Raw genomic sequence first — 17,798 nt, forward strand, 5'->3', positions numbered from 1 at the left:
CCGAGGTTGGTAAAATGAGTACCCAGCTAGCTGGGGGAAAGGGAATAACGGCCGGGGAAGGCAACAGCAAACCACCTGCTATAAGGCCTGCCAACGTCCCTCCAAGAGTCAGTAATGACTTGCTTGCACGAGAGGTTCCTTTCCTTTCCCAAGCATTTAGTGATGAGCTTCATCGATCCTGGATCTGTTGTTATAGTTGTTTATAAAGTTGTTTATAGTTGCTTTTAGATATATTTTTCAGTGTATGTTGTATGTTTTTGTGGTTTTAAATTTTGTAAATTGTTTTTAATTGTTTTAATCTTAAGTAAACTGCCCACAGAGTTTTGGCTATGGGGTAGTATAGAAATGTTATTGTTATATGCTTACTTCCATGACCATATAATGCATATGTGAAATGTGACCTCTCCTTTCTGGCTTGGTTCATTTGCTGGAGTTATCTCTCTGCCTCTCTGTGGCAGTTATAGCCTGGATTGTGTTAAACTGATATCATGTAGTTACGGTATTGCTTGACAGAAGAGGACTTGTAGGTGCATGCAATTGCTGGCTACCTAAGTGAGTAGAGCATTTTCTGCGGGCTCTAACCTCCTGACCTAGCAGACTTCCTCGCCTCCTCCCAGACCTTGCCAAGATAGCAGCCTTTTTCATCATCATTAGGGTGACCAAATGAAAAGGAGGACAACTGCTCCTTCAACAGTTGCATAGAAAAGGAAATTTCAGCAGGTGTCATTTGTATATATGGAGAACCTGAAATTCCCTCATCATCACAACAGTTAAAGCTGCAGGAGCTATACTAGAGTGACCAGCTTTAACTGGTGTGATGAAGAGGAAATTTCACCAGGTTCTCCATCTGACACCTGCTGAAATTTCTTTTTCAATACAAGATACAGGAGCACTGTCCTCCTTTTCATATGGTCACCCTAATCATCATCATTGCAAGCATTAGCAATCCTGTACATGAAATCAGAAGAGAACATTTTCTCAAGGGCCAGAAAAAGCACTTCCTCAGGGCCACCTGTTTTCCCCCACATATATCGTCAAAAAAATCTTGCAAATGCTTTCTCTGCTTCAAATTACTCCAAACGCTTCTATTTCTCCAACCCTATGCATGCGCCACCAGGCTGTCCTGCAACAGCATGTGTATAATAAACCTATACTCAAACTAAAATGTACAATTCCTAAGTTGTAATAACAGCATGAGGAGTTCCAAGTTCTTACTGAGATGGGGTGAGGAAATGAAACTTCGTACCACATTTGCCAATTCCTGGTAGGTGGAAACATTTCTTCCTGGTCCGAAATAAGTTTAAGGATGGAATCCTAAACGCACTTAAGTGAGAGTCTCATTGAACTCAGAATAGATTTCTGAGTAGAGAACAATGTCAAAGTACAAGCTTGACTGTGTCCACCTGCTTTGCTTCATCGCTTCAGTCCCAGGAGTCTTCAAAAAAGGAGACAGTATGTGTGCAACTTAGGGTGTCCACTTATAAATCACACACACACACCCAGAGGGAAAGCATTACCCAAAAAGAGAACACAAATGTGCACAGGCAATTCAGAAACAATTACAATTTCATCTAGAAATATAGTTCATCACAACTCAGTGTGGAAGATTGAGACCACATGACCTGTGTTCCTGCCTGCCATCTAGGTGCTAATTGTTGACGGTCACCGGGTCTTATGGTTCATTATTTTTGAATTGGACAGGACAACACTTCAAATAGAGGACTTCTTTAAATAGATGTCTGGAGAGGGTTCCACCCTTAAAGGCAGTCTAGAAATAATGTTTCTTTGTTTGGAGGACAATCCGCTGTAAAAGAGGGCACATGGCCACTCTAGCGCACCAGTAATTTCCATTATGTCCTGGGGACATATGGTCAAAAACAGCTGACACAAGTATATGTGCTGCTTACTGGTATAGCCTAGACAACAGCCCCACCTCTTGAGAATTACCACACAATACATTGTGCTTACTGGGAGATTACTCTGTCACTCTCATATTAAGGACAGTAGCAAAGCCATGAATATCTGTGCATGGGATTTGTTTTATTACATGTGGAAAAGGAAGTAGGGGAGGAAAAAATTCTTACAAACAGAAACCCCAAAACAGGAACACGTGAATGAATAAAGTACAACAGAAAAATTGGTAATTTGCAACTTTTACAATTCCTTTTATATTTTACTAACTTACAGATGCTACCCTTATAAGTCATGCAATGGTAATTTAATGATTGTCTTTGTTATATGGTATTTAATGTTGATTTTGTAGTGTACTTACTAGTATATATTTTACAATATACTCTGGAGAGTCAGGTGTTTAAAGTGCCTGACCCAGGCTTGAGAAATCTAGGTTCTTCAACTCCTGTCTTGCCATAAAGCAACCATGGGCCGATCACAGTCTCTTAACCTAAACTTTACAACCCTGTAGCTGATCCCTTTTTGAATTTTCTTTACAAGACTCAAGATCTGTGACAGCTGGGAAAAACTGCACATTGATTGCCTAAAAGCAAATGTACGCCAAACGTCTGAAAAGCCTATTTCTGCAAATATACATTACCCCAAGAATGTGCCATATACCTTTTGAAAATTTACATAGGAACGTAAGAGCCATGCTGGATCAGATGAACAGTCTATCTAGTCCAGTAGCCAACCATGCATTTCATTGATGGGAATGCCAAAAGGAAACCAAGGAAGGTCATTCAAGTAGGCTATGTGTTTAGGTATTAGATGATTCATTAAATATTGTCAAAAAGGATCTTTCGTTGGAATAACGTGAAGGTCTTAAAAGTAGGTTTGCCTATCGAGTGATAGTGTTATAGATTATTATACTACTCTAAAAGTTGAAGTGTACCTCTGAATGGTGCTACTCAGTTCATTCTCATGATTAACAGTGCAAATGAGCTCTATCACTCCTGGGAAGAGCTTAGAGGATTTTTTTTCAAATCTTAGATCAAAAGGACATAGTTCAGAAGGCAGCAATCTATCTCTTTATCTCTCTGTCATCTAACTATATATGTAAAATTATTCCTAGAGTCCTTTTGAAAATGGAATTTCATGCTCCTCTACTCTATAAATGGGTCTGTAAATCTCCCAATGGAAAAAATATGATGCAACTATCACCTAAGTGAAACATTTATGTGAGATTACAAAATGACCAGTGAAATAAGATCAAACGCTGCAAAATGCTTAACTATTACAGGATGATAGCCTTTTAACCAGTTACTTCAAAGAAAATTCATGGGCTGCTATGAAATAAAGAGACTAATAATTCTATTTGAATAATTCTATATGTTTGAAAACAACACTGAGTATCTAAAAGGAAGAAACTGTGAACACATGTAGGAAAGTTTAGTTTCATAAGGAAAGTTTCAACTTCAAAATAGCACTGAGGTATTCTTCATTTCTAGGATCCATTTTCAGGGCTCTTTCATAGCATCTAATTGCTTCTTTTTTCTCCCCATCAAGTTGGTGAATAAATCCATTGATGCCAAAACATTTGGCATCTCCTCGACCTTGGGAGATTTTCTTTTCTATTAACTTCTTCAAGTTAGATTTGCACTTAACTCTGTCAAATGATTCATTTTCAATTTTCAGCCCTTTCAGGTAGTGCTCAAGTGCTTCAGATTCTGATCTTTTGTGAAATTCCTGAAAGCGCCCATAATTGAAATGGAGCTGTTGCTTTTCAGCACAGGTTAGTTTCTTCTTTGCAAATACCTTCTGAAACATTTCCTCAGCTTTATAAAGCTGTCTCCCTTCAGCGTACATGTTTGCAAGGTCCAGATAAGCATAGAAGAATTTGGTTTTGTGCTCCACCACCGTCTTGAAATGAAAAATACAAAGCTCTATCAGTTCTGCCATCTTTTCTCTGGTCTGGTATTTTCCTCTTTCCTTTTTCATTTCAAAGTACTGTGCTCTATAGCAAAGCCCTACCTGATGGTGCAGGAAGCCGGAGTTTGGCGTCAACTCTAATGCCTTCTTCAAATACAAGAGGGATGTTTGTGTATCATTTTTCACCCTGTAAAATATTGCAGCATACCTCAGCACATAAGGAAGGTCTGGATTTTTTGAAAGAGCTTCTTTGATGTATTTTTCCCCTTCTTGAGCTTTGTTAGTTTTCTGCAGCTTTAACGCAAGGAGAGGCACAACAAATGCGTCATCCGGATTCAGTCTTACTGCACGCTTCAAGGGTTCTAGCGATGACCCTTCTGCTGCTGATTTTCTTTCATAATAATCCTCCATGCGGTACACCGTGATTGCATAGCCAGTATTAAATTCTGGGTTTTCGGGTTCTTCTTCCAGGGCCTTTTCAAAGCTCTCCTTGGCTTTCTCATAATAATGTCCCCCAAATTTGAGGAGGGCCCAACCCTTCTCACAGTAGATCTGTGGCAGTTTCATCTTATAAGGAGAGGCGCTTCCGTGTTGCTTGCAGACACTTTCCACCATCTTTGTGTAGGTCTCTGATTCTGTAAGTTTGTCCATGTGGTAGCACACCCAAGCGCGGTTGCCCCAGGTCACAAGACTTTGCTTTTCAATTTCTCCTGGGTACTCTATTTTAACAGCCTCTTCGGCTTTTTGTAAATTCTCCAGGGCTTCTTCCTTCTTGCCATTCAAGTATTTCACATAGGCCAGCAGGTTATAATTTCGGACTTTGGATTTGGACTGTAGAAACTCAATCTGCTCAAGAATTCTTTCTTCAAGTTCGTCAGGAGCAACATCCTCCTTCAGTAACAACCAAGTAAAATGGCATTCAAGTTGCAGGAGCGTCTTCTTTAAAGATGCCTTGGAAAGGTCACTACAGAATGGGGTGGGGGTGGGGAAGAGAGACAGGCACATTTATATTTGGAAAGAAAGTCTGATTTTCTTATTGACTCTTATTACAGCAGTCTTATTAGCCACTTTTTGTGCCTCTGAGAAATTTCCTCTACAGTTGTTAAGTAGTCATTATGTTAGAACTCTGGATCTAGATTATATTCCTTTGCTATGTATTTACATTATTGTACATCGGAAAGACTGGTGTGGTCTCCTGAGTTGGATGGTTCATGTTTTCCTTAAACCTAGCACCAGCTTCTCAGAAAGGTTCACGGGATGCTGGACTGTGTTTCAGCAAAAGAGGTTTATTTTCTGTTCACGTCATAAGAAGAGCCCTCCTAAATCTGGGCAAATCTCCTATAGACAAGGTGCAGAACTTTAGGCTCAAATGCCAAATCCTACCTTCCCCAGTGCGCAGAAAAGCCTGGTGCCACCCCCTTTATGCAAAACCATCATTTCCCAGCTTTTGTGCAGTTTTTTCCCCATTCTAAAAGGTTGCAGTACTTCTCCTAAAATCACTGTCCATAAGAGGTTTAAGCTAAAATATGCTGGTATTTATGGACCACCCCCATTTCTTTAGTCCCTGCCTCCTTTGCCATGGTGGAATGCGGCCACCAAATGGATCGGAATCCAACCCTTGGGCTGAAAGAAGTTCCTGTGATGTAGGCCCTTTCTTGACAGCGCTGTGTCGGTACCACGAGACCTTGCATTTTCATTCATTCAGGGCACCTGTGCAGGAAGGAGCACCAGTGCGGAGTTGCTGCTGCTGCCGCCACTGCTCTGACCACCGGGGAGAGGGAGGAATGGTGCAGGAGAGGGATGTGTGATGCCCAAACTAGGTCTCCTCCCTTGCCCTGTTCCTCCCCCCATTTTTATTTTCTCTTATTTTTTAAATCTGTAAATGCAGAGCTTTGCATTTACAGATTAAAAATAAAACAATAAAAAATGGGGGTGGGGGAGAGGAATGGGGCAGACAGAGGGGGAAAATGAGAGGGACATACTGCGCGAGGACCCGGCACTCCTGCCTCAGATCTCCCGGAGGTCTGCCCCTTGATGGCAACTAATCAGGGGTTGCCATCGGCTGTGGCATGCCTCCACAGCAAAAAAAAGTCAGGGTAAGTGCCCGACTTTTTAAGCGGAGTTTCGGGTGTTTGCCCCTGGATGGCTTCGGGATGGTGGCTGCATTATATAAATGACCTGCTGCCACTCTGGATCCATGTCTGGTCAAACCCCTCATCAAGACAGGCCTGTAGACTGGCATTCCAATTAGCAGTGCTGGCAGAGTTCTACTGAGCCAACCTTCTGGAACTTGAGAAGGACCAGCCTCACAGCGGAGGTAAGCTTTACAAAGTTGCCAAATTATTCCCTCACTTGGGTTAAAATGCACGTAGGAGACAAATTGCTGGCTTCCCTGGCTCACAAAGGGTTTGTACAGCCTGGGCTAAGTCTTTGTCTGCCAGCGATCATGGTAGTTTTGGCAGCCAAAGCCAACATCACTTTTATTTATTATTGACTATCTACAAGATTTATATACTGCTCTACAGCTAATAAAATAGCCAAATGGTGAGCAACAAAAAGGATACAATAAGATGAAAAACCATTAAAATCAGATTGTGGGAATAAAACTGTGGCTTGTTATTGATTGATTTAAAGGGAGCCATAAATCAAATCAATCTGGCTTACAAAAACAATGTAAAATGGATTCAAACGGTAAAACATATTAAAATACAATGAAAACATAACAATTACAGAATAAATCCGGCGAGGTGATGTTTGCCCTGTCCTGATGTTTGCACTCCCCCTAAAGGATCGGGTCCGTAGTTTGGGGGTGCTCTTGGATCCAGAACTGTCACTTGAGGCACAGGTGAACTCAGTGGCAAAGAGCACCTTTTATCAACTCAGGCTGATATACCAGCTGCGCCCTTATCTGGACAGAGATAGCTTAGCTACAGTTATCCATGCTCTGATAACCTCTCGTTTGGATTACTGCAATGCGTTATACGTGGGGCTGCCTTTGAAAATGGTCCAGAAGCTTCAACTGGTGCAAAACAGGGCAGCACGCTTACTAACAGGGACTGGCCGACGAGACCACATTACGCCAGTCCTTTTCCAGCTTCATTGGCTGCCAGTCCAGGTCTGGGCCCGATTCAAAGTGCTGGTATTAACATTTAAAGCCCTAAATAGTTTGGGGCCAGGTTATCTGAAGGAACGCCTTCTCCCATATGTACCAGCCCGGACCCTAAGGTCATCCTCAGGGGTCCTTCTCTGTGAGCCCCTGCCAAAGGAAGTGAAGCAGGTGGCTACCAGGAGGAGGGCCTTCTCTGCTGTGGCACCCCGGCTGTAGAATGAGCTCCCTAAGGAGGTTCGCTTGGCACCTACATTATATACTTTTAGACGCCAGGTGAAGACCTTTTTATTCTCCCAGCATTTTAACAGTCTATAAATAAATTTTAACTTGGTGTTTTAAATTTGTAATTTTGCATTGCTGCTGTTTTTATCTGGTTGAGCTTTTATATTGTATTTTATATTATGGTTTTATACTGCTGTTTTTTACTTTGAATGTTTTTAATTTTTGTGAACTGCCCGGCTATTGGGCGGTATAAAAATGCAATAAATAAATAAATAAATGTGTAGCTGAGGTTAGTCAGAAAAGGCTTGTTAAAATAAAAATGTCTCCAGCAGGTACTGAAAACTAAACAATATGGATGTGCCTTCCTGATAGCAATAGACAGGAGTTCTATAAAGAGGGAGCCAGTATGCTGGAGGGTGCGCTCCAGACGGACTTCAAACAGACTGCAAGTCCAAATGGAAAGCGCAAGAGTGCCTCATCGATGCCCTCAGTGGCTGAACAGGCAGGTATGGGAGAAGGCTCTCCCTCAGAATTCCTGCTCCCAAATGATTTAGGGCTTTATACATCAATGACAAAACCTTAAACCTGGCCCAGTACCAAATAGTCAGTCAATACAGTTCCTTCAGGAGAAGGACTACATGTTGAAAAGGGTCAGCTCCCAAAAGTCTAGCTGCTGTTGTTTCATTGCATGGGGTTGATTTGAAGAAGCATAGGAGCTAAATCCAAGGGTGGGAATGAAGACCAGCCCCTGATGGAGGACCCATGGGGTGGTCTTTACCCCCTTAGATTTGTCTTGCATAGCAACTCCCTCTCCCATAGGAACTAATGAAATAATTGGTTTTGCACAGTGTAATGTGCTACTCACTCACATTTCCCCACAGCTATCTACATAACAAAACAGAAAGAAAGATACACATTATAATTGCTTTGATGGGATTAATCACCCATCTAATTTGGGCATGAGTCAATTACTTATTCATATGGATCCGAGTTGGCTCAATTGAATTAGAAAGAAGAATTTGTTCTTATTTGTCTAGACAAAAAGGAAACTAACAGAAGCTAGCCATCAATTAATTATATAATTGTTTCAATCCAACTGTCCATTTCAATTAACAGTTAGATTTACAACACACTCAGAAGAAAATGGGGCTTACTTTGCATAAAGTGTCTGGACTGTATAGTAAGCCTTATTGATGTTGTAGTTGTTGTTGTTACTATTTACATTTCTATACCAGCCCATAGCTGAAACTCTGAGCAGTTTACATAAGATTAAAAACAATATACAAAATTTTAATTTAGCAGATCCTACTCCTGAGTAATTATGATTAAGATTACAATGCTATTAGTTTAGCAAACTGAGAAATTCTATAAAATGCCATTGATACAAGAAACATGCACCACACACAGTTATTAAATATGTTACTTACCTCATGATTTCAGAATATTCGTTATAAAGACTTTCCCTGTAACAACTGGATATCCTTGTTTTAATGAACGAACCTTTGCTGTTACTGTTGCTTCTTTGTTATCTCCTGTTCTCCCAACCGGGGTATTTATTTGCTTTCTACTAGCAAGTGGAAACAAAAACTTCATCCAGTTCTTGAGAAACGAAACTAAAAGTTGCTGTATTGCAATGGAATCTGTTTCCTTTTCTTCTGCTCCTTCAGTTTTGTTTTCAGAGGAACACATTAATCATTATTTTTTCCCATCCATTACACTTGTAGCACTTTAAATTTTCTATCAGAAGCAGAAACTGTCCTGATTCTCATTATTTATTAATCAATCTGCCAAATCACTCTAAACTAAGCAGTATTACAATTGACTGGGGGGATGGGATAAAAAATCCATGCCGTTTAGCATTCTGTTTCCAACAGAAGATTTCCCTGGAATGGGGACAGTCATCTTCCCCCCCCCCCCTGCATCTGGCACAAAGAGGATTGCCAAACAACCTGAAGAAAGGAAGGCTGCATATGTAATTCTAAACTCACTAGGGAGCAAGCCACTTTGGATACATATGGTGGGTTCACATGTTACACTAAGCCACCTTCCAAATAAGCTGGGCTGAGCTGGTTCTTCACCAAACAATCCACGTTACTCCTGACAGATGATCAGGAATGTGGCAGCGTGGTTCGCCCCATTCATTCTTCCAGGCTGGGCCTGGCATGTATCCCTGTGTCCTTTGTGTGGTGACCCATCTCATATCCTTGTCCCTATGGCAGGAAACATTCTTGGCCTGCCTCTCTGCTCTGATTGCTACCTCTTTTCAGAGTACTTTCAGAGCACATGGGTTCATTTTTTTAAAAAAATAAATAAATAAGGATGGTGAACTCACCTTTTGCCCACCACATGTGCTGCTTGCTGGATTCCTGCTGGCCACCTGACCTTGTTCATTGCATGCTGCAAGCTTCTGGTGGTCCGGGTGGTCTGCGAGCACCCAATGAGCAGTATGCAGCTGCCTGATCCCTTGCAGAATGGAGGCGTCTTGTTGTCTGTAAATCCCCATTCTGCGCAATTGGCAGCCACAAATGGAGCCATTTATGCAAAATTACAGGTGTAAATGGTATGAGATTTGCGCAATCTCCCTTCTGCTTACTTCCCAGCCTTTAAATTTGCGCAAACCCTATCGGAGATTTGCACAAATTCGCTGGAGTGCATTATGAAAAGGAGCTGCAAAAAGGACCCAGCAGTAATTTGTTACGAAAAGGAGTCATTTCCTAGTATCTATCCCCTCAAGTCTTCTCTCTGTGTCACTGAGTTATTCTTCCTGTCTGCTACTCCAACCCTCCTAACTAGTTCCACATACATTGATGCAGCACTCAAGGTTGGCCAAGTTATTTTGGCACCTGAGGCACAAAGTCACTCAAGTATTTCTTCCTGGAAGTAAAAATGGTATAGCTTAAATATTTGTCGCCGTTTATGACAGTTAAAATCAGTTCCTCAAGGTGACTGCCCCACTTCGCCTAATCGTAGGGCTGATGTTACACTTATGCAATTTCAAAGAGTCGCCAATTTGGAAGTCAGCAAGGAGATTAGCTAAGTGCTGTTCAATTGTTTGCTCGGGGCATCTCTTTACATGCCCTGTGATAGTAGTGACTAGTGGTAGGTGTAATGGGGGATGGAACTGCCCTGTAGGGTAGCCAGATAGTTGTGGAGAAGAGAGAATTTTGTCATGCAGTGGTTCACAGGTCATTAATGTTTTTCTTAAAGTCTTTCGCAGCAAGTACTGGTAAAGTTATGTTGGGCATGCTCAGTTTTACTCTGAAACTAGAATGCTGCCAGCACTCCAAGGGGTTTAGAAGAATTCAGTACAAAAGGCTTCTGTATGCAATGCCTGTTCCTTTAGGTATGAATGTGACCTCAGAAGGTATGACTACAAGTTACTCCATGGAGTGAGACTCTATCATAGGTGTCACGTCTAGCCCTGTTCCCCCTAGTTTGGAAGAAATTGTTCAATCAAGTAATCAGTCAGAATCATACTCTGAAGTAGAGGAGTTGGCGCTAGACACAGACCTGTTGCACAAGTTCTTCGCCCCAGGGACGGGATCCAATCAGCCCCTGAGCACAACTCCACACTTCAGCGACAGAGGGTTCAAAAAGCGCTTTATTGATTAGTAATCAAGGTCTGGTGTCTTGAAGGTGAGCAGTCAGACAGAGAAGCAAGGAATTCAGTACAGCATTTGAAGCCTGCAAAGGGCAGTGCCCAGTAGCAGCAAGAACCAATCAGAATGTAAAACTGGAGCATAACTAATCTTTGTTAAACAATCCCTTTGCTCTACTGTAAGCTAACTTTTGCACTGGAGCTGAGGCTCTTGTTTTTGTTAGATAAGACAGACACAAGGAGACATCCTCGGGTACATAATGGCTGCTTCATAGTTTCCTTTTTAAAATGGAGTCACTTATGCTAACAGATCAGCCTGTACCAGTGGGGGAGAAAGCTCTCACGAGCTCTTCACCAGCTGGTGGTGAACTCTCTCCAAAGCTTATCTCATCAAGGGCAAATAATACACAGTCAGTGGGAAGCCAACATTCTTCCGAAGGAGAGAGCACCGACAGGTTAGCCAATCCTAGAGTGAGCCGCAGACTAAAAACGGGTGGAGTGAAAAGAAAGCGAGAGAAAGTTAGCCCAGCTCACATTGCATCAGAAGCCGCCTCAGAACTAATCTCTCTGAAGTATGCGTCTTGGGAAAAGGCTTTCTGTTCTCCTTGAAAGGACAATTGTCTTGCTTAGTTTGCATAGTTTTTGCCTAGGGGAAAGTTCCAAGAGATTAGACTCTCTTCAAGTGAGAAGAGATGTTTATTGCTTAAATAAAGCTTTATAGATTACTTAGCAAGCCTCGTCATTGTCTCCCAAGATGGCAGGAGGTTTTTTAAGAAACACGGGGAAACATAGGGGAGGGAGACTTTAAACCCCTTTTCTCCCTCCCCTCTATGGTCCCAGTCCTGATCAGGTTCCCCTTGCCTCCAATTTTCATTGCCCAAAAGACATCCAGTTGTAATGCAAATTGCAGGCATATGGCAAAGGATTAAAGACTCTATGTTCCTATTCCACATGAGGTCCCATGAGCTTACTTTTGAGTATAATCCCCATACCATATCTTTAAAGTCTTGTGCAGTTTGACCTTTGGAGAATTTGGGTGACGTGAGAATGGAATCCACAGGTGCAGGGAGCAGAAGGATCAAAGCCTCAGTCCACCTTTCTGAAAGCAGAAATGCAGCACAAGGGTTTCCGTACTTGGTCTTACTTTCTGTGTAGTGGGAAAATAACATGCAAGGATCATGTCCCACACTAAGGATATATTCACACTGAATGTGCACGCACACCCAAGGTACACTCATTACGATGGCTGTGAGAATCTAGCCCTAGTAAGTCATTCTCATTGTGTGTACACTCTTAAATACAAGGAAGGGACGCAGGGATGAGTTCACTCACTCCACTGCCTCCCTTGGCATTTTCATTACTTTTTACATGTGGAGGGCAAGTCTCTGCAGAAGACAGCCCCCTCTAGTTATGGAAGTTCTCCCTGAGATTTTAGAAAGAAAATCTGATTCTTGAAAGAAAATCATTACCATTAGTTAAGCATTCATAATCCCATTTATTATACACATAAACTTGCAAGAAAGCAGAATGAAATACATTGGGGAGAGGGTAGGATTGCCAACAGCGTAATGACAAATTTCATTTTCAAAAACCAGTGAAATTCAGTGATCAAACCCCTGCTGGTTTAAAAGCAGAGTTAAGGCTATCTCATGTTGGCTCAAGCCTGATAAAGCCAGGCAATTGAAAGCAGATGCTTTAACCGAGTTGCCCTGTGATCAATATTGATATTGTGCTTAGACTTTTCATTGGTTAGGAAAGATACCCCCATGTGGTCTTGTTCCTGTATTGCTTTATGAAGCATCTAGCCTTGGTGCTAGAGGAGGGCTCCCTCCTATTGTTTAACCCATTCTGTTAACTACTGATGTAAGGAACAAACAGGTCAACTCACAGGTTTCCTCTAGCAATACAATAAGACTCAAGTGCTTTGTAAGGCAATACCAGGACAACATGAGGCATCTTTGCTGGTCCCAGGTACTCCACCCTCCCCATCTGGATTTGGGCCTGAAAGGCCAAGGAGAATTATGGGTGCATGGAGGCTAAGTTGTAAGTAGCGATGCTGGAGAAATTTGATACAGACTAAAATGAGTTCAGATTTCTAAGAATACGACCTGTGGAATCCGTTCTGGTGTGATCTCCTTGGGCTGTGCCAAGTCTGTTGACTTCAGTTTTTTAAAAAACTTCCCCTAAATTTACACAAATTTATTTGCAGGAAAATGCACACATTTCTGCTGAGACATAAGTCATGCTGGAAAATATATGTGGGGAAAACTCCAGTGGAATGGGGGACAATGTGCTAAGTTTTACATATTAACATATATTATTCATTAAACAAAAAAACCCTACGGTTTACAAAACAACATTAAGGCTCTACAGCAGTGGTTCCCAAAGTGGGCGGTATTGCCCCCTTGGGGGTGGTGGGATTGCATAGGGGGGCGTTAAGAGGCAAAGGGATGGCAGGGGGGCGCTCGAGGTGGTCTCTCCAGAAGGTCCTAAAACCCAGGGACCGAGCAGGAAAGCGGCAAATTCAGCTGCTCTCCCCACACCGCTCCTGCTCAGGAAGGACTTTCTCACTCACGCAGCCGCTCTCTCCTCCTATCTCAAGCCCACAGCGGCCCCACCAGAAGTAGGGGGTGGGGGAAGAGCCCACAGGAGGCAGCAGAGCAGGAAAGAGCGGCGAATTCAGCTGCTCTGCCCACTCTTCTCCTGCCTAGGAGGGCCCAGGGCTTCTTTCCTGCTGGAGCCACCGCCGCCTGCTCGCTCGCTTGGCCAGAGCTGCTCCCTCCTACAAGCTGCCCCGGCAGACCTCTCGCAATAGTTGCTGCACAAGGCGGGAGCAGCAGCCATGTGGCGGAGAGGAAGGAGCATGTGGAGGACGGCGGGCAGCAGAGCAGCTGCCAAGAACAGCAGTCAGACGGCAGGCTGGGTGGGGAGCAGGACTGCTTGTGCAGCTGCAAGGTATCACCAGGCTCCCTTCCCCTGTCAGGAGTTGCAGATTGGGGCCATCTCCCCTCTGAGCTGCTTCCCTCCTGTTGTAATCAGCCCGGCAGCTATTGTGAGGCTTGGGGGGAGGGGGGGTTGGAGAGAGAGAGAGAGAGAGATGCTGTGTGTCTGTGTGTGTGCTCCCACCCCCCAAAAAACTGGACTACAACGGGATTGGGAGAGAAAAGAAAAGGGGGAGGGAGAGAGAAATGCAATTTCCCAGGTCCCTCCTGGCTAAAGAAGATTCAGCAGCACCTTTTTCCAGAATGCTTGCTGAAACCATTCCTATCTGCCCTTGCTTATTTCAGGGTGTCCAACCCCCTTTTTTCAAGCGTTCTGTTGGTAAACATGGTAAGTGTGTATCTTGTGTCACCATAAAAACAGACCTGCAACACAATCCTAAGTATGTCTACTCAGAAGTAAGCCCCACTGAGATCAATAAACTTACTCTGAGGTAAATGTGCATAGGATTCAGCCTGAAAACAAAGAGAGGGTGAAGAAAAGACAGGAGAAAATGAATTGTAGAAATAGAATAGCAAGGTAACTGTGGGATATTTAACCATATTTAAAGACAATAAGTACAGTAAAATTAATGCCCCTCTACTTCAGTCCCAGCCAGGTTTTCCATAGGAAAACTCTGTACCAGGTGGCAGATAATTATTTTAAAATTTTAATTAAAATACATTATCCTTTCCTATAACAAAATGGTGCTTACTCCTAAGTAAGTGTGTTCCACTGAAGAAGGAAATCCTATTTGATTCCTGTATTCATGCTAGTGTGACACGATAAGTTAAAGGCACAATTTTATGCATGTTTAGACAGAAAAAAGTCCTTCAACTCCTAGAATCCCCTCTAAATGGGAAGCACCTGCCCCAGGCTTGCCGAGGGAGGGAGGGAAAAGAGAGCAAACGCCTCTGTTTGCAGCCAGCGTGGCGGGGCACACCAATTGGATTTTGAATAAAGTATTCAATTGTTACTGTTTTGAATTTTATTGTTATTATCTTCCTCGGTGGGTCGTTGAAAACCACTATTCTGAATAATGATTTTTATAGTGTACAGTAGGGGGGCGCTGGGCATGAGTTTGTGGAACCAAGGGGGCGGTGACCTGAAAAAGTTTGGGAACCACTGCTCTACAGCTTTCAACCAAGCACCAAAAAGCAGGGAAATTGGGAGTGAAGGCTCACAAGCCTAAACACCACATTATCCCTAAGGAGGCAGAAAGTGCAAATGAAATTCTCATTCTCTCGAAGTAGATAAACCATGAGGACAGGATGGACACAGGATATGCAGAGGCGACTGTGGGATTGTGGAACACTGATAACTTAGGGCCACCTACTTCTTTTTTTGTTTAGAACAGCCCTTCCCCAACTTGGTGCCCCCCAAAGGTGTTGAACTACAACTCCCATAATTGCAAGTCAGTATGTCTCATGGCTGGGACTTGTAATCTCAAACATCTGGAGGGAAGCAGGTTATGATATGCAGAGGTGACTGTGAGGTTGTGGAAAACAGATCATGAACAACTTCAGGCTACCTACTTCTCTTTTTTTAGAGCATCTCCTCACGTTGAGATTTGCAACCCAACACATCTGACGGGCACCAGTTAACTTTTGTATATTTCTATTTTCAGGCTTTAGCTGTATATGTTTTCATTTTGTAAGGCCACTTTGAGGACGAGCATTGGGAAAAGGCAGAATACAAATATAATAAATTAATAATAATAACAACAGTAACGTGGAGGGAGGGAGGGACAAAAGAAACTAATTTAATTTGTTTTAAAGTTATCTCACAGGCCTAGGACAGGCCTACCTTGTGGGGTTGTCGTGAGGGTAAGTTGAGGGGGGGAAATGAATTTAATTTGTTTAAAGGTTAACTCACAGGCCTAGCATCAGCCTGCTACTTTAAGATGGTGGATCCGCTTTCCTACTATTTATTATTCAGATATCTGGGCAATGCCAGGTATATTTTGAAAACATATTTTTAGGTTTGCATATTTTTTAGCTGGTAGTGTGGTAAGAGCCCTCAAACTGAGCTCTCTCTCTAGGATCGTGTCTAGCCGCTGGAACCAAATAACAAATAGACACGGGGTAAGATCAAAGCCTTGGCTTTATTTCCGCAGCGAAAAGACTGCCTGCTTCAAATTTAGGAATAGCAGCAGCAGTCCTGAATGTTTCTCATCCAGGACCTTTATACTGTATTGCAAACAAGTTACATATTAGGTCATACAGTGTCATGCTTGGGTATATTTCTACAAGAAATTCATAGCATTGCAAATACTACTCTTAGCAGAATCCCATTGTGTTTTGTCTGTTGACTGAGCTGGGTCTTTCCAGATAACACGCTTACCTCTTGACCTCAGCTTGACTCTTCACTTAGGCTGCATGTTTGCCTTATGGTTGTCTTCTGATAGAGAACAGCTAACTGTAAGTTAGCTATTATTTATATCAGTAGAAAGGGTGTTGTGTGTCCTGATTGTTTTTGAAATTTAGACGGCTGCTCTGGCCAAGGCATGGTGGGAGGTGTAGGCTTTTCAGGTAAAACAAAAAATGTGGTTTATCACAAAGCTCTAATTTGAAATGCAGTTATTATTAACACAAGATCCCATTTATTCTAACAAAACAATATACTAACTCAACCAAACTAGAAAACAACAACCAACCTACAGATGAATAAGTTGCATAGGAATTTATTATAAATCAAATAACTGTTATAAACATTATTCACGGTCCCGAGCAACGCCGGACATATAAGCTACTATATAATGCTAATAGTAGACAGACTCTTCTGAAGGAAGCCCCCTTTCTCATGAGCGCGTCTTAGCGCGATGAGTCACCATAGCAACGGCAGCAACCTGGAGTAGGCCGCAAGGGAAGAGGAAACACAAACGAAGCGGGTCGCCCTTCAGTTCACGCCAACACTCATCCTTTTCTCTCGGCCTTCTCAGCCGCCTTTATGAACCCCGCCCAGTTACTGGGTAGAGGCGGGGAGGGGGAAATCTTTCTCTTCCGTGAGCTGTGATTGGATAATATGCATAGCCCGAGAGCGCTTCAGGAGGCTCGTGGTTGGCTGCGCTGCCGTCTTACTCGGAGCAGCGGAAGGCGTGGTCAGAACGCCTAGGGCTTGGTGCGAGCTGTGCCTTCATCTGCTGTGGCCCGGTTACTGCCTCGGCTCCCTGGTGAGTGGCTTTGCACGGGGTCGGGAAGGGGTGGGGTCGGTCGGTGAGTGGGGGCGCTTGGCTGAAAGTGGAGCTGGGGGCGCCTCTCCTTCCTTTAAGGTTACTAGCCGCCGGGCTACCTTCCCTGGCGGTAAGCCCAGTTGAACTCCCTAGTGCTCCGGCTGTAATCCAGCTCTTCACACTCCCCTGGAGCAAAGCGTGGCAATAACGGGGGCTTCGAAGTAAACGAAAGCCGGGTAGGATCGGGCCTGGTAAACCGCGCTTCGGGTGGGGGACCTTGCCCTGGATGGCGGCCCTGCGTCTCTTTCTGCAGCCCTCCGGTAGCCTGGACCTGCCTTTGGAAGGCTGGCCACAGGGGCGCCTCCTCTGCATGCTCGCCGGTGGGGGGAGGGAGCAATGTGGAGTAGGGCTGAGTGGCACTGCACGTGGAGTGGCGGATCCGTGTGCTAACTGTGTAGGGATAATGAGGTGTGCTTACTGTTTTAACGGCTGCATCATGACAGGCTGAAAGGAATTAGACAAAGGTTTTATTGGCATGGAGGTGGCAGTGAATAAGTGGTGGGAACTTTATACCCTGGGGGTGGTGGAAACTTTATGGCTGAGTTCCGACGACACGCTAATCAATCAATTGCTGCAAAAGGGTTGTTAGCACCATAATCATGGAACTTGGAGGGGCTAAAAAAAAAAAGAGAGTATGTGATTACCCATGTAGGCACTGGTATGATCCTAGTGAGATACTGGGATGGCATCTCCTGGATCCTAGTGCCTGAAATCGCTTTCCCCAGCCTGCAGTACGAAGTCCACAGTGACTTAAATTGTCACTTCTAATGCTTAATCTTGGAAATGCCTAGTTTTACTTCTCCCTTTATGTAAAAACACTGTCGCGGAATATCTAT

General features: G+C 43.4%; 2 protein-coding genes across 4 annotated transcripts in view; one reads left to right on the forward strand and one right to left on the reverse strand.

The window, feature by feature from the left end:
• Nucleotides 1–17,798, forward strand: part of LIPA (lipase A, lysosomal acid type) — a 48,120-nt gene that overhangs the window by 6,523 nt on the left and 23,799 nt on the right. Inside the window, exon 1 of one of the 3 annotated variants that reach the window (XM_063132911.1) lies at nt 16,826–16,902. The exons of the other annotated variants lie outside the window; for them this stretch is intronic. The gene's annotated coding sequence lies outside the window, so the exon portion shown is untranslated. Of the gene's footprint in view, nt 1–16,825; nt 16,903–17,798 lie in introns of those variants that run through there. 3 annotated transcript variants of the gene reach the window in all.
• Nucleotides 2,020–8,698, reverse strand: LOC134402949 (interferon-induced protein with tetratricopeptide repeats 5-like). The gene is made up of 2 exons (XM_063132909.1): nt 8,581–8,698; nt 2,020–4,786 (listed from the first exon to the last, which is right to left on the reverse strand). Exons 1-2 carry the CDS (start codon nt 8,583–8,585, stop codon nt 3,349–3,351), a joined length of 1,443 nt encoding a protein of 480 aa, XP_062988979.1. The 5' UTR covers nt 8,586–8,698; the 3' UTR covers nt 2,020–3,348.

The sequence above is a fragment of the Elgaria multicarinata genome, chromosome 8 (assembly GCF_023053635.1).
Source record: "Elgaria multicarinata webbii isolate HBS135686 ecotype San Diego chromosome 8, rElgMul1.1.pri, whole genome shotgun sequence".
Classification (NCBI taxonomy): Eukaryota; Metazoa; Chordata; class Lepidosauria; order Squamata; family Anguidae; genus Elgaria; species Elgaria multicarinata.